General features: G+C 43.5%; 1 protein-coding gene across 4 annotated transcripts in view; it reads left to right on the plus strand.

Annotated features, from left to right (window-relative positions):
- Nucleotides 1-21,039, plus strand: part of LOC110530474 (arf-GAP with GTPase, ANK repeat and PH domain-containing protein 3) — a 276,915-nt gene that overhangs the window by 128,757 nt on the left and 127,119 nt on the right. For all 4 annotated transcript variants that reach the window (XM_036986120.1, XM_036986119.1, XM_036986118.1 and 1 more), the window contains exon 2: nt 20,620-20,678. In XM_036986120.1, coding sequence (XP_036842015.1) covers nt 20,620-20,678 — 59 coding nt within the window. The remainder of the gene's footprint in view (nt 1-20,619; nt 20,679-21,039) is intronic.

A 21,039-nucleotide genomic window follows, 5' to 3' on the forward strand; every position in this document is an offset into this window, starting at 1 on the left:
TTGCCTTGTTGTTTAAAGTTAACAATAGCTGTTTGATGAGAAAAGGTATGGGTGGTTGGTACAGTACTATACAGTCTGATCCAGAAGTGGCTGTGTTTCCCAGAGCCAGTGTGGTTGGAAATGCATGGTAGTTAATGCCTCTGGCCTCGTAGGGACACAGCTTAAAGCAGGAGGCATTAAAACGGTCAGCGGCTGTGAAGGGCCTTGGAGATGCTTTTGGCCGCCAACCAGGGCTAAATTAGGAGGGCTTAAACACTGTAATGATGGGGAACTGAGAGAGAGACTTAAGCACTGTGTTTAAAGGTTAGCTAGCCTAGCGCTGATCTCTATACGTTGACAGTGTAGGATCTTGTGTGTCTGTGTTGAGTTACTCATAGAAGCAGACAGAGAAGCAACAATGAGCTATAGAGATTAGCCAATGTGCTGAAGCTGTGTTTGCTGTGTACTCCCATGCAGTTTAGTTAAAATCTAAATTAAGCCTTGTTCCTGTCATAGTCATTAGAAGATAACACCTTATACTATGGTGAACTGAAGTTAAAAACTTGTATCAGACAGGTTTGTGCAACATGACACGAAACATTTTCTAGAGTTATGATTGGTGATCGTGAATTATTACCTCATTATTACATCATTTAGAAAAATCCACGGCTCAGACCCCCAGAATCTATGAGTGAACAATGAAAGTTTGAGTGAAGTTCAGATTCAAAACAAACACCTGTTGCTGTAGGAGTAAGTTGCATCAAACTTTCCAGAGAAACACTTCTTAGATTGTTTTGCGTACTTGGTAAGTTGTTTCTCTGTGAATGAACCACAAATCAGACTATGTACTTTGTGTCGATATCAACTTTAACAAAGCTTTGTTTCCTTCTGAGCCTAAGCAGTTAATAAGGGCAGATACAGGTACACTTTGTGATTTGCAGTTTATTTGTTTTCTCAATAAGAACTGTTACCAAGGTCACCAAAGCCTTTGTAGTGTTAAGTGCACGTTTAGTGATATTTGTCTCCGTAGTCGAAGTAGGAGAGGGCAGTCAGTCAGGCAGTAGGAATGTAGGTGTGCCGATCACTCTGACTAAAAGCCTAGTCACCTGTCTCTACCTGCCTAAGTGTTTGACAACCTTACCTGGCTGCAAAATGTATCTTAAGAGTTCTGATTCCCAGCCCTTAGTTAGTACACACACACACACACACGTGTGTAATTGCGAAAATTAACCAAAAACACATTAGCTGGCATTACAATATACTCTGTTTAGCGAGTAACTAATATGGATGTCCAGGTGTTAGTACTAGCTAATGATGGGCTGTTTTCCTGGTTATATTTTTTCCCTTTGGTGGTATAGCCCTACATCAGGGATGAGGGGTTGAGGACCCTGTCCACCTCACGACTGCACCTCGCCCCTACCAGTGGGTGAACAAGGTATTGTTGTCAGGCCCGTGGAGGAGGGGTGGTTTGAAGTGACGTTTTGTGAGGTAGTCAACACTGCACTCCATCACAGACCTGGGTTCAAATCGAATTTGTATATCTTTCCAATACTTTGGCTGGGTGTGATTGAGCTTGCCTGCAGCAGTGGAACCAATGGAATGGTCTCAAATGTGTAAACCAGGCAGATTCAGACAAATACTCAAAGTATTTGGAAGATTTCAAATACTATTTGAACCCAGGCCTGCTTCATCAAACACACGACGTGCATTAAACTAGGCCATACACGTCATTGTTTTGTAGGACCAGTCAGGCTGGCAAAATGTTCACTGTGGTACATGTATCTTGCCTAGACTTGGCATTGCTCATTGAGAGTTGTCGAAAGTGTCCTGTGTGTCAATGTGCATTTTGTATTCTTTCATCTCATGACTGATCTCTCTTATAAGAGATCCTCGAAATTGGTTGTGGAGTGTTCAAGAATAACAATACCCTGGCCTTATTTTTTTTTCATCTCACAATCAACTGAAGTTCATTCATGAAAATAGTTTGCAGCTCTGCTCTTTCTCATACAAAACTCTTTGTCACAGTGAATCAGGGCCAACAAAATGTCTGTTCCCAAAATGTCTGTTCCCCTAAATGTTGTTAAGTTTGAGTCTGCCTGCTCTGAAGACTTTCCTTCAGAGTTGTGTGAAGACATATCTGGTTTATTAAGTAAGCACCATCAGCAGACCTTCTCTGAGCCAAACTCATACTGAACGTACTGATCACGTACTGATACTGAACGTTTGATCACACAAACCCACTTCTGGGAGAGGAGGGAAGAGGAGAGGGATAAAGGACAAGAGAGAATAAGACACTGTTGTGGGTTGAGTGAGTAAGTGAGTCAGTCCAGAAGGAGATGGATATAAAGGCTCTCTTAATACTTTAAAATGACTCCTTATTTGAGCGTCTGCTGCCACAGATCCCCAGCTACTGTGTTCCCTTCAAATCTAATTGTATTGGTCGCGTACACATATTTTGCAGGTGCAATGAAATGCTTATGTTTCTACTTTAGCTCCAACAGTGCAGTAATACAGAACAATACGGAATCATATACAAATCCCCAAAAATTCAAAGGAATAAATCAATAAATATCAGAATGAGCAATGTCAGTCTGGAATATCTATACACACCATCATTGTATATGATGATTTATATGGATAGTATATGAATAGAAAAGGTGTGTATGGCAGTAGTTCTATAGAATGAGCCATGACTAGAATACAGTATATACATATAAAGTGGGTAAAACAATATGTAAACATTAAAGTGACCAGTGTTCAATGACCATGTAAATAGTGCAGCAGTCTCTAAGGTGCAGGGTAGAGTACCGGGTGGTAGCTGGCTATTAACAGTGACTAAGGTTCAGGGCAGGGTACTGGGCGGATGCCGGCTAGTGGTGACTGTTTAACAGTCTGATGGCCTGGAGATAGAAGCTGTTTATCAGTCTCTTAGTTCCAGCTTTGATGCACCTGTACTGTCTCCACCTTCTAGATGGTAGCGGGGTGAACAGGGCTTGGCTCGGGTGGCTGAGATCCTTGATGATCTTCTTGGCCTTCCTGTGACACTGGCTGCTGTAGATGTCCTGAAGGGCAGGCAGTGTTCCCCTGGTGATGTGTTGGGCTGACCGCACCACACTCTGGAGAGCCCTGCGGTTGCAGACGGTGCAATTGCTGTACCGAGTGGTGATACAGTCTGACAGAATACTCTCAATGGTGCATCTGTAGAAATGTGTGAGGGTCTTAGAGGCCAAGCTGAATTTCTTCAGCCTCCGGAAGGGTTGTTGGGGCATGAGCTTAGTGATGAGTTTGGAGGGCACTATAGTGTTGAAAGCTGAGCTAGTCGGTAAACAGCATTCTTACATACACTACCATTCAAAAGTTTGGGGTCACTTCGAATTTTCCTTGTTTTTGAAAGAAAAGCTTCTTTTTTTTGTCCATTAAAATAACATCAAATTGATCAGAAATACAGTGTAGACATTGTTAATGTTGTAAATGACTATTGTAGCTGGAAACAGCTGATTTTTTATGGAATATCTACATAGGCCCATTATCAGCAACCATCACTCTTGTGTTCCAATGGCACGTATCATTTTAAAAGGCTAGTTGATCATTAGAAAACCCTTTTGCAATTATGTTAGCACAGCTGAAAACTGTTGTGTTGATTAAAGTAGCAATAAAACTGGCCTTCTTCAGACTAGTTGATGATCTGGATTGTCAGCATTTGTGGGTTTGATTACAGGCTCAAAATGGCCAGAAACAAAAAACTTTCTTCTGAAACTCATCAGTCTATTCTTGTTCTGGGAAATGAAGGCTATTCCAAGTGAGAAATTGCCAAGAAACTGAAGATCTCGTACAATGCTGTGTACTACTCCCTTCACAGAACAGCGCAAACTGGCCCTAACCAGAATAGAAAGAGGAATGGGAGGCCCCGGTGCACAACTGAGCAAAGTTCAAGTACATTAGAGTGTTTACTTTGAGAAACAGACTGGGATAGGGAGAGATTGAATATGTCCGTTCACACTGCTGCTACTTGCCTCTCAGGGGAAAAAGCTTCTCAGAATCAAGTTCAAAGCCCATTTACATGCTGTAGTTTGAGACACCACTCACCAATGGGGTTTAATGTCATGGTGATGACAGAATAGCACAACAGAAATAAAGGATGATGTGCATCAGTGCTCAGGTCAAAGTAGAGTTCCCGAGTTGACTTTGGATTCTTCTTATCTGTGGCTATTGACAGTTGGGGGCCCTTTTTTGTGCAGAACCATGTTTATGGTATGTTGTTAATGTGGGGTTGTGATTATAGAAAACAATTCACTCTACTATATCGAGTCAGCTAAGACAGAAAATGTGTCTCCCTTGGGTTAAATTTGGATTCCGCTCAACACTGGTGTCCAATTTACCTCTGAGGAAATGGTCGATACCAAGCCTTCGACAACAGAATTCTTAGAAGAGACTAAGAGACCCTTAAGTCAGCTTGCCTATAGCCCTACACAATAGAATAGATTGGTCAGCGGGCATCCAGATCTGTCTGCTTACTGCTGATTCTGTTCACTTATCTATCACCTCAGAATGAAATGACATTCTGCTGTTCAGAGCTCTACAGATAAGTTATAAGAGCTGTAGCAGCATTGAGTAGAAAGCTTTGTGAGTTTGGTTACAGAGGCGTAACATTTACAAGATAGGGAGATGATTCAGGAATGATTATGTCAATGGAGCTGCTGCTCTGTGTAAGTATATGCTAGACCGAGTCTAATGGCAGTGGGTAACAATCCACTACAAATGTAGGATCTTAATTTGAGCCAGTTGCTTCAGCAGGAAAATAGTCCTGCAGCAACAGGAAATGTTGATTATAATTAATAGCCATTTTTGTAGGGTTTAATACATTTTTTTGTAAAGGAAATCAAGTCTCACATTTCAAAGTGGGAAATACATACTTCAGAAGTCTTTTTAAACCTCAAATACAGTAGAAGTTTTACGTTTCCTGCATTGCAGCCAAGTTATCCGACAACATGGTAATCAAATGAAGATCCTACATATTTATGTGGTTACCAATGAGGGATGTAAAAATACTTAGTCCAAGCTAAATTGGTACTCTGTCATTTGTAGCTAGTGGGAAAGGATCTCCTAATCTTTGGCAGGGAGGTTTAGACCTCACAGTCGTCCTCCACTTTCATTCCCCACTGACCCCACACAAACACAAAAACAAAAATCCTTGTGGGGACCTAAAATGTATTTCCATTCAAAATCCTATTTTCCTTAACCCCTAATCCTAACTCGTAACCCTAATTGTAAACCTAGCCCTTAAATTTAAAATAGCCATCATGGGAAATGTCCCCACGAGGAATAATATTCCTGGTTTTACTATCCTTTTGGGGATTTCCAGTACCCACAAGGATAGTAATACATTCCCACACAAACACCGCACAGACGCGTGCTCATACACACACACACACACACACACACACACACACACACACACACACACAGAGCAGCATAAACGTGGTGTTTTCTGCATTTTCTTTCTCTCTGTTTTCTGAACTCAATATGGGGGTTACTAATTGTGCCTCACTGCCCTTGGATTGAATAGTAATTTTTATTAGAGTGGACATGAGTAATGAGTCGAAAAACATGAAACAATCCACCGATGCAGTTTTCCATCTCACACAAACAAAGGCCCTAGTGTCCTCTGGAGGCTGCATCACTGAAGTTGGGGCTCATTCTGTTCCATTTCTATAGGCATTGTGGGTACTGATGGGTTGCTAATTTTTAATGGATGATGTAAAGCAGAACTAAATTAATTATATTCGCTGTTTCAGAAAGAAATAAGGACAAGTGGCACTTGTTACATCAATCTGGATAGCCACAGCATATAGTCCTACAGTAGCATGTAACACGTGTGTAGCACAAACAATGTGTCACATGGTTTAATGAAAGATGGCTATCACTTCAGTAAGGTAAAGCTTTGAGTGAATAACCTACATTTCTTCTAATTCACCTCCTTTCTTCTGCCCTGTGTGGAACATAGGGCAGAAGGGGGTCCAATCCGGCCTGCGGGTGTTTTGTTTGTGTATGTGTACTCGAAAGTATTCATACCCCTTGACTTATTCCACATTTTGTTATGTTACAGCCTGAATTCAAAATGGAGTGGAACGGATATGAAACGCTAGCTTAGTTAGCGGTGGTGCGCGCTAAATAGTGTTTCAATCGGTGACGTCACTTGCTCAGAGACCTTGAAGTAGTAGGCTTTTGTGGAGCGATGGGTAACGATGCTTCGTGGGTGACTGTTGTTGATGTGTGCAGAGGGTCCCTGGTTCGCGCCCGGGTATGGGCGAGGGGACGGTCTAAAGTTATACTGTTACATGAATACCAACGGAAGTCACTGTACTTAAAATGACTGAAACCAAATCGAAACTGTGTAGAAATGACAATGGACCGACAATGTATTCGTCCAGTTTCTTGATTGTCTCCAGCTCGCTAAAAAAGAAAGCAATTTCACTGTACTTGGGCACGTGACATAAAAATGTATAACTAAATAATCACCTAAATGAAAGCTAGACAGTCAGGGAGCATCGGAAATTTAAAAAACTATGAATATTTTTATTTTATTTTTTATTTTTTTATTTCACCTTTATTTAACCAGGTAGGCTAGTTGAGAACAAGTTCTCATTTGCAACTGCGACCTGGCCAAGATAAAGCATAGCAGTATGAGCAGACAACACAGAGTTACACATGGAGTAAACAATTAACAAGTCAATAACACAGTAGAAAACAAAGGGGGAGTCTATATACAATGTGTGCAATGAGGTAGGCGAATAATTACAATTTTGCAGATTAACACTGGAGTGATAAATGATCAGATGGTCATGTACAGGTAGAGATATTGGTGTGCAAAAGAGCAGAAAAGTAAATAAATAAAAACAGTATGGGGATGAGGTAGGTGAAAATGGGTGGGCTCTTTACCAATAGACTATGTACAGCTGCAGCGATCGGTTAGCTGCTCAGATAGCTGATGTTTGAAATTGGTGAGGGAGATAAAAGTCTCCAACTTCAGCGATTTTTGCAATTCGTTCCAATCACAGGCAGCAGAGTACTGGAACGAAAGGCGGCCAAATGAGGTGTTGGCTTTAGGGATGATCAGTGAGATACACCTGCTGGAGCGCGTGCTACGGATGGGTGTTGCCATCGTGACCAGTGAGCTGAGATAAGGCGGAGCTTTACCTAGCATGGACTTGTAGATGACCTGGAGCCAGTGGGTCTGGCGACGAATATGTAGCGAGGGCCAGCCGACTAGAGCATACAAGTCGCAGTGGTGGGTGGTATAAGGTGCTTTAGTGACAAAACGGATGGCACTGTGATAGACTGCATCCAGTTTGCTGAGTAGAGTGTTGGAAGCCATTTTGTAGATGACATCGCCGAAGTCGAGGATCGGTAGGATAGTCAGTTTTACTAGGGTAAGCTTGGCGGCGTGAGTGAAGGAGGCTTTGTTGCGGAATAGAAAGCCGACTCTTGATTTGATTTTCGATTGGAGATGTTTGATATGAGTCTGGAAGGAGAGTTTGCAGTCTAGCCAGACACCTAGGTACTTATAGATGTCCACATATTCTAGGTCAGAACCATCCAGGGTGGTGATGCTAGGCGGGCATGCGGGTGCAGGCAGCGATCGGTTGAAAAGCATGCATTTGGTTTTACTAGCGTTTAAGAGCAGTCGGAGGCCACGGAAGGAGTGTTGTATGGCATTGAAGCTTGTTTGGAGGTTAGATAGCACAGTGTCCAATGACGGGCCGAAAGTATATAGAATGGTGTCGTCTGCGTAGAGGTGGATCAGGGAATCGCCCGCAGCAAGAGCAACATCATTGATGTATACAGAGAAAAGAGTCGGCCCGAGAATTGAACCCTGTGGCACCCCCATAGAGACTGCCAGAGGACCGGACAGCATGCCCTCCGATTTGACACACTGAACTCTGTCTGCAAAGTAATTGGTGAACCAGGCAAGGCAGTCATCCGAAAAACCGAGGCTACTGAGTCTGCCGATAAGAATATGGTGATTGACAGAGTCGAAAGCCTTGGCAAGGTCGATGAAGACGGCTGCACAGTACTGTCTTTTAGCGATGGCGGTTATGATATCGTTTAGTACCTTGAGTGTGGCTGAGGTGCACCCGTGACCGGCTCGGAAACCAGATTGCACAGCGGAGAAGGTACAGTGGGATTCGAGATGGTCAGTGACCTGTTTGTTGACTTGGCTTTCGAAGACCTTAGATAGGCAGGGCAGGATGGATATAGGTCTGTAACAGTTTGGGTCCAGGGTGTCTCCCCCTTTGAAGAGGGGGATGACTGCGGCAGCTTTCCAATCCTTGGGGATCTCAGACGATATGAAAGAGAGGTTGAACAGGCTGGTAATAGGGGTTGCGACAATGGTGGCGGATAGTTTCAGAAATAGAGGGTCCAGATTGTCAAGCCCAGCTGATTTGTACGGGTCCAGGTTTTGCAGCTCTTTCAGAACATCTGCTATCTGGATTTGGGTAAAGGAGAACCTGGAGAGGCTTGGGCGAGGAGCAGCGGGGGGGGCGGGGCTGTTGGCCGAGGTTGAAGTAGCCAGGCGGAAGGCATGGCCAGCCGTTGAGAAATGCTTATTGAAGTTTTCGATAATCATGGATTTATCGGTGGTGACCGTGTTACCTAGCCTCAGTGCAGTGGGCAGCTGGGAGGAGGTGCTCTTGTTCTCCATTGACTTCACAGTGTCCCAGAACTTTTTGGAGTTGGAGCTACAGGATGCAAACTTCTGCCTGAAGAAGCTGGCCTTAGCTTTCCTGACTGACTGCGTGTATTGGTTCCGGACTTCCCTGAACAGTTGCATATCACGGGGACTATTCGATGCTATTGCAGTCCGCCACAGGATGTTTTTGTGCTGGTCGAGGGCAGTCAGGTCTGGGGTGAACCAAGGGCTGTATCTGTTCTTAGTTCTGCATTTTTTGAACGGAGCATGCTTATCTAAAATGGTGAGGAAGTTACTTTTAAAAAATGACCAGGCATCCTCAACTGACGGGATGAGGTCAATGTCCTTCCAGGATACCCGGGCCAGGTCGATTAGAAAGGCCTGCTCACAGAAGTGTTTAGAGGCCTTTATAAAAAAATATTATATATTTTTTTACATTTTGAAGGCAAGGAAATACAGCACATTTTCAGTGATGCCCCTCCAGACCTCGATGAAGACAGAATGCGGCCCCCGGCGCCAAATGAGTTTGACACGCCTGCTCTAAGTGGTCAACAACACTATAGAGCCCCATTTGTGTAATGACCTCTAATTCAACTGGATGGCCTATCTATTTCTGGGGTCTTCCTTTGTGTGTTTGGCCCTCTCTCTTTAAGAGATGCAAGAATTGAGACAACAGTGGAAACTACTGTTTACGGTGCTCAAGAGTTGCATAAAATAGCTCCAATCACTATTTTTATTTTGAGAGGATCTACTTTGTCATTTCGTTGTCCTCTTGTCTCTATCATTTAATATGTTTTACAGAAACATTAGCTACATTTGTATGCTAACAATAAAACCTTGACAAAATGAGTGGCAACCTCGTTTAAGCTCCTATCTACCACTTCTGAAATAAAACTCCCTCACTCAAGCAGAGTTTCAGAGCCGCAGCATCTGAAGAGCGTCTTTGGTGCTCATGTTCTAACATGTTCAAGGAGATGTGTCAAACTGGTAGTGAGAGGGCTTAGCAACACAAAGCCTGAATCCACCTCTGGTGATGCACTCAACACGCCTCAGCCTGGAATAAAGTGAGATCGCCATAGCAACGAAGCCTATTATTGTATACAGTGTTTTAAGTCAACCTTATTGCTTCTAAAACAAAACATTTAAAGGTAGAATCTAGTGTTCAAACGGACAACTGTTTATTTTCTTAATTGGGAAAAGTGTCTCAAGTGAAGTTCAATTGTGTTTGGAATGGCTTTGATTAGCATTGGAACAAAGTTTGAATGAATGTTCTTCAACAATTGATCTCATGTTGTGCAAATGTTGCAATTTTCACTGAAGCCCTTACACTTAACTTAAAGACAATAAATATGGATTGGACAACCGCTTTCAATTTGTGTAAAATATTGTTTATGGCAAGAGTGCTCTTGAATACAGGCATTTGCTCTCAATATTTTTTTCTGGATGATTGATTTTCTGTAATATGATTGCCTTGGGCATGATGAGAACATTGTTGCTGCAACAGACACATGCACCTACAGTAAAGGATGCTGCCTTGTTTGGTGTTGTAGCTTTTCATTGTTCTGGTGTAGACCGACATAGGGGGATCCCACCTGGTTGTGCACCTTGTTGCCTGCAGACAGGGTGTCTACACCCCCTCTGTTGGAGATGGTATCTCCATGGGGGTTGCTAGCTCAGAATGGGGCTGAGAATCAAAACAAAAATAGGGTATTTTGTCAAACGGTTGTTGTGACAGATGCTAACACTCTTTACGGTGTCCTTTGAGAGAAGTTATCTGTGTGTTGGGTTTGGTTATGGCAGACATAAACAATTCTACTGACTTTCACCCAGACTGTAATTGTTCTATTGAATGGTTTTAAAATGGTGATTATTCACTCAAATGTTCCTTCCCTATCTGATGTCATTAATAGAGGAAACATGTTGTGTCACGTCTGGTAATTTCTCACTGTTAAATTGAATTAGCAGCCGCAGCGTCAGTTTGCCTCAAGGTGAGAGGATCAAAAAAGCTCCAACATACTGAATGAGGTCGTGTCAAATCAAATCAATTTTGTCACATGCTTCGTAAACCACAGTTTTAGACTAACAGTGAAATTAATAGCTTACTTACGGGCCCTTTTCAAAGAATGCCGTTCAAGATAAAGATGCATAAAATATCTAATAAACATGGAAATAATGACACGAGGAATGAATACAGTGAATAACATAACAATAACAAGTAAAAACGTTTATACCGTTTGTGTTAGGTTCTAAATGAACCTCGTAAAACTTACGGACAAATTTAGTAAAGCTTAAACCATGTTTATTTCACTTATTGGGTCATACAGCTGCGTAAGACAAAGCCATGGTTTCACCAGTGGTAGTATATATACCAGGGATGCACAATATACTGTATCGGTGAACATATCGGGAATAGGCTGATATTAGCTAAAAATGCCAACATCGGTATCGGCCTGATGTCTAGTTTAACGTCATTGTTAAAAAACGATGTCAAAGCTACCGTGCCGTAAAATTTTGTCCTACACGTGCAACACAGCATTCCTAACCTAGGCCACACAGTGTCTGCTGTGTGGTTTGAGCAGTCAACAAGTCAAGTCAGCGAGACAACTCAAAGTTGAAATCCATTAAAGCCAAGATAATGGAACTCATTGCCCTTGATAGTCAAACGTTTTCTGTCATGGGTGATGTTGGCTTTCACCGGCTGGTCGAGCACCGGTACACACTACCAAGCGCGCTATTTGGTTACACAGTAATAGCGTCACTGCTATTAGCTTCACAACATGCATACTATGGAACGCTGTTTGCGTCTTTGCGTTTCAAAAAAGATAAAGTAACATTGTAAAAGCTGTACTAAATAGTCTGAAAATGAGCAAACACCGGCCACAAACGATGTGTTTACACGCGTTGGTAGTAAAGCATCATTTGTTTGACCGCAACTTCTGGGGTAGCTAGCTTTAGCTTGGTACCTAGCTAGCACCAATACAACCAGCCTGAAAACAATGACCAGTAGAAACTGCAGTCATTTTCATTATTCTTAGCAATGATTTAGTAATCCTTGTGAGTAAGTATTAGGTTGCCACTTGTTGTTCGCCTATTGAAATTGAACTTCAGTTCATGAAAATAAATAGCTAGCCAGCTACTTAACCCTGTTCCCCAAAGCTAACGTTATAAGCAATCAGCTTGCTTCATCTGGCTAGTGAGGCTCGACCGGACCGGGTTATGTGTTGTGAAGCTAGCCACAATAATGATTAGGCCGGTTTGCCTTCAAAATACAAATGAATACAAATAGTAGAATTATGCCATACTTTTATTTTGAAGGCTAACCGCAAAGTCCACTATTGTGGCTAATCCTTCTTGTGGCTAGCTTCACATAGATGGGTCCACACACCATTAATCAAATAAGAACTGTCTTATAAATTAGGGTTATTTTAGATGATGACACCTAGTTATATAGTTAGCACAGCGAGTAAGTGAAAGACATGGGTTTTGATTATGTTTTTCTGGTAATGGGAACATATGTAAATGCCAACAAAATAACTTTTTGGTTTGGTGTGTGTGTGTGTGTAACCTTTATTTAACTAGTCAAGTCGGTTAAGAACAAATTCTTATTTACAATGACGGCCCGGATGACGCTGGGCCAATTGTGCGCCGCACTATGGGACTCCCAATCACGGCCTGATGTGATACAGCCTGGATTCGAATCAGAGACTGTAGTGATGCCTCTTGCACTGAGATGCAGTGCCTTAGACCGCTGCAGTACCTTAGATTGCTGTGTGTTAACTATTTAACTGTACTAGAATGCTTAAAAGGCTGCTAAAATGTTAAATATCGGTAATCGGTATCGTTTCTTTTGGCAAGGAAAATATAGGATATCGGTAACGGCCAAAAATGTCATATCGGTGCATCACTAATATATACCCCAATTTGGGTGACATCCAACTTCTCTCTAAACATTACATCTTTATCGCTAGGCAGGAAATTAAGTGATGTGGGCCATAAACTGTTCCTTCTCCCTTAATGTGGCCTGACCTGAACTCGATCCCCTTCCTCACTAAACCACATCTCTCCACCCTTGTCTGTGCCTGCCACATGTGATTGCTAGGGCTGGGCGATATGGCCAAAATATCATATCATATGGTATTTTTCAAAATTTGGATGGTATTTGACGGTATTTTAGATTTTTCATTAATAAAAGTTCTACATTTGCTTTATGAGTAGTGCGTGACCCTAGGGTGGCAAAACATATATTCTAAATTATTTCAATGGGTCTATTGTTTTATACTGTTCAATTCAACTTCAACCTAAAATAATTTCCTGCATTTCCATAAAGTTCTGCATTTCCTGCACTCATTTGAGTTTCTTTCCACGCTGCCACGATATGGGCAAAAATACTAGGCCTTGTTTTTTACCAAATGTTGCAATTGCGATTTAGATCAAAACACTTGGGTGAACTTTTGGACTCATGGAAATAAAATGTTTATTATAATTCTATAGTTAGAATATAAATAATAGTGGGCACTTTGAATACAGTGCTTGACATGACAACAAATGAAAATGCCATGGACGAGTTATTGTGACAGGGTAGGAACCGATGTTCCGTGTTTCCTAGGGGACCCTATAATCTTTTTCTACATTAAATCTTTATTCATATAGCCAACATATTCATGCTTTGCCTATTCCTCTTTGATTTACAAGATACTGTTGCACAAACAACATGCTGATTTAGACCTCCACCAGCACTGGGACCAGGCTGTATTAGCTGGCTACGTTTGCGATTAGCATTTGTGGCTATCACGATTTAGCCTAACTTGCCAAGAAAATACAAACTAACGTTAGCTGTTTGCAGATGTAAGAAACACAAACTAATATTGTAATTATAGAACGCTTGTGGATTTATATTAAGATTCAATTGGAAACAACATTGTTTTCCATCAACATTTTTGCATGTGCTGCATTGACCATGCAGACTGAACGAAAGTATCTCGTGGTCAAGCAACAACACATGCCCTCCTTGAGTGACAGTGGGTGGGACTAGCTCTGTGTGGAAAGCAGTGTGGAGATGCAGAGAGGGATGACTCAAGTAGCGGAGTAAACTATGAAAATGGACGATACACACAGTGTATCACATTTAACAAACCAAACATTCAAATACCGATATAGAAGGTAGAGTAAAAAAAAAAAAAAACGGTCCGAGCATCAATACCGGTATATAGTCAAATACGGTATACCACCTAGCCCTAGTGATTGCCCTTCCTTTACTCAATACATTCCCCCTACAGATTACCATTAATTTACGGTGTACAAACTAGACTATGGCATTCAATAGGATACCTGATAATGAACAATATTTCAAGTTGAGAACTCATCACCAGGGTCATTCAAATACCAGCGATATGAATTACAATACAATGAGTCTTCTTGGGTATGACGCTAAATGCTTGGCACACCTGTATTTGGGGAGTTTCTCCCCTTCTCTGCTGATCCTCTCAAGATCAGTCAGGTTAGATGGGGAGCGTAGCTGCACAGCTATTTTCAGGTCTCTCCAGAGATCATGTTTAAGTCCGGGCTCTGGCTGTGCCACTCAAGGACATTCAGAGACTCGTCCCGAAGCCACTCCTGCATTGTCTTGGCTGTGTGCTTAGTGTCATTGCCCTGCTGGAAGATGAAACTTTGCCCCATTCTGCGGTCCTGAGCGCTCTGGAGCAGGTTTTCATCAAGGATCTCTCTGTACTTTGCTCCAATCATCTTTCCCTCGATCCTGACTAGTCTCCCAGTCCCTGCTACTGAAAAACATCCCCACAGCATGATGCTGCCACCACCATACTTCACCATAGGGATGGTGCCAGGTTTCCTCCAGACTTGACGCTTGGCATTCAGGCCAAAGAGTTCAATCTTGGTTTCATCAGACCAGAGAATCTTGTTTCTCATGGTCTGAGTTCTCTAGGTGCCTTTTGGCAAACTCCAAGTGGGGCTGCCAACTGTGGGACCTTATATAGGCAGGTGTGTGCCTTTCCAAATAATTTCCAATCAATTGAATTTACCACAGGTTGACTCCAAGTTGCAGAAACATCTCAAGGATGATCAATGTAAACAGGATGCACCTGATCTCAATGTTGAGTCTCATAGCAAAGGGTCTGATTACTTATGTAAATAAGGTATTTGTTTTTATTTAGTAAAAAAAAAAAATTCAACCTGTTTTTGCTTTGTCATTGTGGGTATTGTGTGTAGATTGATGAGGAAAAATAACAATTTAATCAATTTTAGAATAAGGCTGTAATGTAACAAAACGTGGAAAAAGTCAAAGGGTCTGAATAGTTTCCGAATGCGCTGTAAGTGGCTAGATGTCAAGTTCAAGCTTCTAGATTACAGCAGAGACGTTAAATCCCCTCCGGGGATTAAGATCCCTGTTTCCTAAATTGTTTTGTGCGTAAAAAAAAGTGTATGTACTGTATATGTGAGTGTGTGGATAGAGTCCAGTGTGTGTGCATAGTCAGTGCAAGAGTTATTTAAAAAGAGGGTCAATACAGGTAGTCTGGGTAGCCATTTGATTAGCTATTTAGCAGCCTTGTTTAGCAGTTTTATGGCTTAAGGATTGAAACTGTTCAGGGTCTTGTTGGTTCCAGACTTTGTGCACTGGTACCGCTTGCCTTCCTCTGATATCACCTGGTATAGAGATCCTGGAAGTACTGGGCCTTACTCACCACCCTCTGTAGCGCCTTGCGGTCGGGTGTCTTGCAGTTGCCTTACCAAGCGGTGATGCAGCCAGTCAAGATGTTCTCAATGGTGCAGCTGTATAACTTTTTGAGGATCTGAGGGCCCATGCCAAACCTTTTCAGCCTCTTGAGGGGGAGGAGGCACTGTGTGGGTGTGTGTGGACCATGTTAAATTCCTTAGTGATGTGGACACAGAAGAACTTGAATCTCTCAATGAGCTCCAGTACAACCCCATCTCCTGTAGTCCACGATCAGCTCCTTTGTCTTGCTAACCTTGAGGGAGAGGTTGTTGTCCTGGCACCACACTGCCAGGTATCTGACCTCCCTATAGGCTGCCTCATCATCATCGGTGATCAGTCCTACCACCATTGTGTCGTCAGCAAACTTGATGATGGTGTTGGAGTTGTGCGTGGCTACATAGTCCTTGGTGAACAAGGGAGTACAGGTGGGAACTAAGCACACAACCCTGAGGGGCCCATGTGTTGATGGTCTGCGGGGCGGATGTGTTGTTGCCTACCCTCACCACCTCGGGTCGTCCCATCAGGAAGCACAGGATTCAGTTGCAGAGGCAGGTGTTCAGTCCCAGGGTCCTGAGCCTGGAGGGGACTAAACAGCATTCTTAAATAAGTATTCCTTTTGTCCAGGTGGGTGAGGGCATTGTGGAGTGCAATAGAGATTGAGTCATCTGTGAATTCGTTGGAGTGGTATGGAAATTGGAGTGGGTCCAGGGTGTCTGGGATCATGGTGTTGATGTGCGCTATGACCAGCCTTTCAAAGTATTTATTGGCTATAGATGTGAGTGCTACAGGGCGGTAGTCATTTAGGGAGGTTACCTTGGTGTTCTTGTGGACTTTTGTGATCAGGTACACATATTTTGCAGAGGTTATCGCAGGTGCAGCGAAATGCTTATGTTTATAGCTCCAACAGTTCAGTAATACTGAGCAATACAAAACAATACAATACACGCCAAAAATGGAATATATGTACAGTTGAAGTCAGAATTTTACATACATCTTAGCCAAATACATTTAAACTCTGTTTTTCACAATTCCTGACATTTAATCCTAGTAAAAATTCCCTGTCTTAGGTCAGTTAGGATCACTTTTATTTCTTTCATCACATTCCCAGTGGGTCAGAAGTTTACATATACTCAATTAGTATTTGGTAGCATTGCCTTTAAATTGTTTAACTTGGGTCAAACGTTTCGTGTAGCCTTCCACAAGCTTCCCACAATAAGTTGGGTGAATTCTGGTTTGTAGGCCTCCTTGCTCGCACACGCTTTTTCAGTTCTGTCCACAGATTTTCTATAGGATTGAGGTCAGGGCTTTGTGATGGCCACGCCAATACCTTGAATTTGTTGTCCTTAAGCCATTTTGCTACAACTTTGGAAGTATGCTTGGGGTCATTGTCCATTTGGAAGACCCATTTGCGACCAATCTTTAACTGATGTCTTGAGATGTTGCTTCAATATGTCCATATAATTTCCCTCCCTCATGATGCCTTCTATTTTGTGAAGTGCCCCAGACCCTCCTGCAGGAAAGCACCCCCACAACATGATGCTGCCACCCCCGTGCTTCATGGTTGGGATGGTGTTCTTTGGCTTGCAAGCCTCCCCCTTTTTCCTCCAAACTTAACGATGGTCATTATGGCCAAACAATTCTATTTTTGTTTCATCAGACCAGAGGACATTTCTCCAGAAAGTACGATCTTTGTCCCCAAGTGCAGTTGCAAACCGTAGTCTGGCTTTTTTATGGTGGTTTTGAAGCAGTGGCTGCTGCCTTGCTGAGCGGCCTTTCAGGTTATGTCGAAATAGGACTCGTTTTACTGTGGCTATCGATACATTTGTACCTGTCTCTCCAGCATCTTCATAATGTCATTTGCTGTTGTTCTGGGATTGATTTGCACTTTTCACACCAAAGTACGTTCATCTCTAGGAGACAGAACGGATCTCCTTCCTGAGCGGTATGGCAGCTGCGTGGTCCCATGGTGTTTATACTTGCGGAGTATTGTTTGTACAGATGAACGTGATACCGTCAGGCGTTTGGTCCCGTCAGGCGTTTGCTCCCAAGGATGAACCAGACTTGTGGAGGTCTCCAAAGTAGATGTCCTAACAGACTTGCCAAAACTATAGTTTTTTAACAAGAAATTTGTGGAGAGGTTGAAAAATATGTTTTAATGACTCCAAACTAAGTACACTGCTCAATTTTTTTTTGTCCAAGTCAATCACACTTCTGTGAAATCAAACTGTCAACTTAGGAAGCAACACTGATTGACAATACATTTCAAATGCTGTTGTGCAAATGGAATAGACAACAGGTGGAAATGATAGGCAATTAGCAAGACCCCCAATAAATGAGTGGTTCTGCAGGTGATAACCACAGACCTCTTCTCAGTTCCTATGCTTCCTGGCTGATGTTTTGGTCACTTTTGAATGCTGGTGGTGCTTTCACTCTAGTTGCAGCATGAGACGGAGTCTACAACCCACACAAGTGGCTCAGGTAGTGCAGCTCATCCAGGATGGCACATCAATGCGAGCTGTGGCAAGAAGGTTTGCTGTGTCTGTCAGCGTAGTGTCCAGAGCATGGAGGCGCTACCAGGAGACAGGCCAGTACATCAGGAGACGTGGAGGATGCCGTAGGAGGGCAACAACCCAGCAGCAGGAGCGCTACCTCCGCCTTTGTGCAAGGAGGAGCAGGAGGAGCACTGCCAGAGCCCTGCAAAATGACCTCCAGCAGGCCACAAATGTGCATGTGTCTGCTCAAACGGTCAGAAACAGACTCCATGAGGGTGGTATGAGGGCCCGACGTCCACAGGTGGGGGTTGTGCTTACAGCCCAACACCGTAGAGGACGTTTGGCATTTGCCAGAGAACACCAAGATTGGCAAATTCGCCACTGGCGCCCTGTGCTCTTCACAGATGAAAGCAGGTTCACACTGAGCACATGTGACAGACGTGACAGTCTGGAGACGCTGTGGAGAACGTTCTGCTGCCTGCAACATCCTCCAGCATGACCGGTTTGGCGGTGGGTCAGTCATGATGTGGGGTGGCATTTCTTTGGGGGGGCTGCACAGCCCTCCATGTGCTCGCCAGAGGTAGCCTGACTGCCATTAGGTACCGAGATGAGATCCTCAGACCCCTTGTGAGACCATATGCTGGTGCGGTTGGCCCTGGGTTCCTCCTAATGCAAGACAATGCTAGACCTCATGTGGCTGAAGTGTGTCAGCAGTTCCTGCAAGAGGAAGGCATTGATGCTATGGACTGGCCCGCCCGTTCCCCAGACCTGAATCCAATTGAGCACATCTGGGACATCATGTCTCGCTCCATCCACCAACAGACTGCACCACAGACTGTCCAGGAGTTGGCGGATGCTTTAGTCCAGGTCTGGGAGGCGATCCCTCAGGAGACCATCCGCCACCTCATCAGGAGCATGCCCAGGCATTGTAGGGAGGTCATACAGGCACGTGGAGGCCACACACACTACTGAGCCTCATTTTGACTTGTTTTAAGGACATTACATCAAAGTTGGATCAGCCTGTAGTGTGGTTTTCCACTTTAATTTTGAGTGTGACTCCAAATCCAGACCTCCATGGGTTGATAAATTTGATTTCCATTGATCATTTTTGTGTGATTTTGTTGTCAGCACATTCAACTATGTAAAGAAAAAAGTATTTAATAAGAATATTCATTCATTCAGATCTAGGATGTGCTATTTTAGTGTTCCCTTTATTTTTTTGAGCAGTGTATATGTAAACTTCCGACTTCAACTGTACATAGGGAAGAAATCTCTTAGGTGCAGAGCCGGCTAGTAACAGTGACTAAGTTCAGGGCAGGGTACTGGGCGGAGGCCAGCTAGTGGTGACTATTTAACTTTCTGATGGCCTGGAGACGGAAGCTGTTTTTCAGTCTCTCAGTCCCAGGTTTGATGTACCTGTACTGTCCCCTCCTTCTAAATGGTAGATGGGTGAACAGGTCATGGCTCGGTTGGCGGAGGTCCTTCCTGTAACACGAGGGGATCTTCTTGGCCTTCCTGTAACACAGGGTGCTGTACAGTAGAGGTCCTGGAGGGCAGGCAGTGTGCCCCTGGTTATATGTAGGGCTGACTACACCAACCTCTGGATATCCCTGCGGTTGCAGACAGTGCTGCGATACAGCCGGACAGGATGCTCTCAATGGTGCATAGGGACCAAGGCAAAATTTCTTCAGCCTCCTGAAGAAATTGCTCTGAATCCTCGTTGTGTGTTCCATCTGGCTCCGCGGCCTTGTGAATGTTAACCTCTAGAAAGCTATTACTCACATCGGTTACGGAAAGCAAGATCACACAGTCATCCGAAACAGCTGGTGCTCTCATGCATGGTTCAGTTTTGCTTTCCTCGAGGCGAGGCATTTATTTTGTCTGCTAGGCTCGCATCACTGGGCAGCTCGTGGCTGGGTTTCTCTTTGTAGTCTGTGATAGTTTGCAAGCCCTGCTACATCCTTCGAGTGTCAGTGCCGGTGTAGTAGGATTCTTAGTCCTGTTTTGACGTATTGACGGATCTTAGTCCTGTATTGATGCTTTGCCTATTTGATGGACCGTCAGAGGTCGTAGCTGGATTTCTTATAAGTGTCTGAATTAGGGTCCTGCAGCAGCAATTAGGGTCCTGCAGCAGCAGCTCTAGCCTTTAGCTCAGTGTGGATGTTGCCTGTAATCCATGGCTTCTGGTTGTGGTATGTACGTACGGTCATTGTGAGGACAACTTTGTTGATGCACTTATTAATAAAGCTGGTGACTGATGTGGTAAACTCCTAAATGTTGTCAGATGAATCCTGGAACATATTCCAATCTGTGCTAATGACAAAGTCCTGTAGCTTAGCATCCGCTTCATCAGACCGCTTCTGTGTTGAGCGTGTCACTGGTACTTCCTGTTTGAGTTTTTGCTCATAAGAAGGAAGCAGGAGTATAGAGTTATGGTCTGATTTGCCAAAGGGAGGGAAAGGGAGGGTTTGTATGAATTTCTGTGTGTGGTATGATGGGGATCTACAGTTTTGTCATCTGTAGTTGCATAGTTGACATAATGGTAAAAATGAGGTAGATGTGCATGCGTGTGAAGGTTTGCATTGTCAGAGATGACTTGAAACCATGATTTCACGTCCTCCCTTTAAGCTATGAGACAGACCGTGGCAAGGAATCAACGTACTGCTTTAACCTTTCCCGACCTCAGCTTAATGGCGTTTATTCTCTTGTTCTTTTTTCTCTTCCAGACTCTTTCGTCAATAGCCAGGAGTGGACATTGAGTCGATCAGTGCCAGAGCTCAAAGTGGTGAGTAGTATGCATGAGTATTCATCATAACTTCAGGCCATATTATTCTTCTGGCATTGGCACTGCAAGAGGATTGATTTAAATGTCAATGCCAGGCCATGCTCTATGCATTTCAATAACATTTCTTCTCATTCTGCATGACAGAGAGAGTAGAGTACAGAAATTGGCTGGAATATTCCCTGGCACCAAGCGAGAGTGTGGATGATTTTGAATGAGATAAGTTGGCATGGTGACACGTAGCGCGGAGTGGCTTGCAGCAGGACAGAGAGATGAGTGACAGTTTTGGGCTAGACGTGTGACAGGTCCTGGGTCTGATCCACCCGCTGGCACAACTGCTTGCACGCACGCACGCATGCACGCA

The sequence above is a fragment of the Oncorhynchus mykiss genome, chromosome 8 (assembly GCF_013265735.2).
Source record: "Oncorhynchus mykiss isolate Arlee chromosome 8, USDA_OmykA_1.1, whole genome shotgun sequence".
In the NCBI taxonomy this organism is placed as follows: domain Eukaryota; kingdom Metazoa; phylum Chordata; class Actinopteri; order Salmoniformes; family Salmonidae; genus Oncorhynchus; species Oncorhynchus mykiss.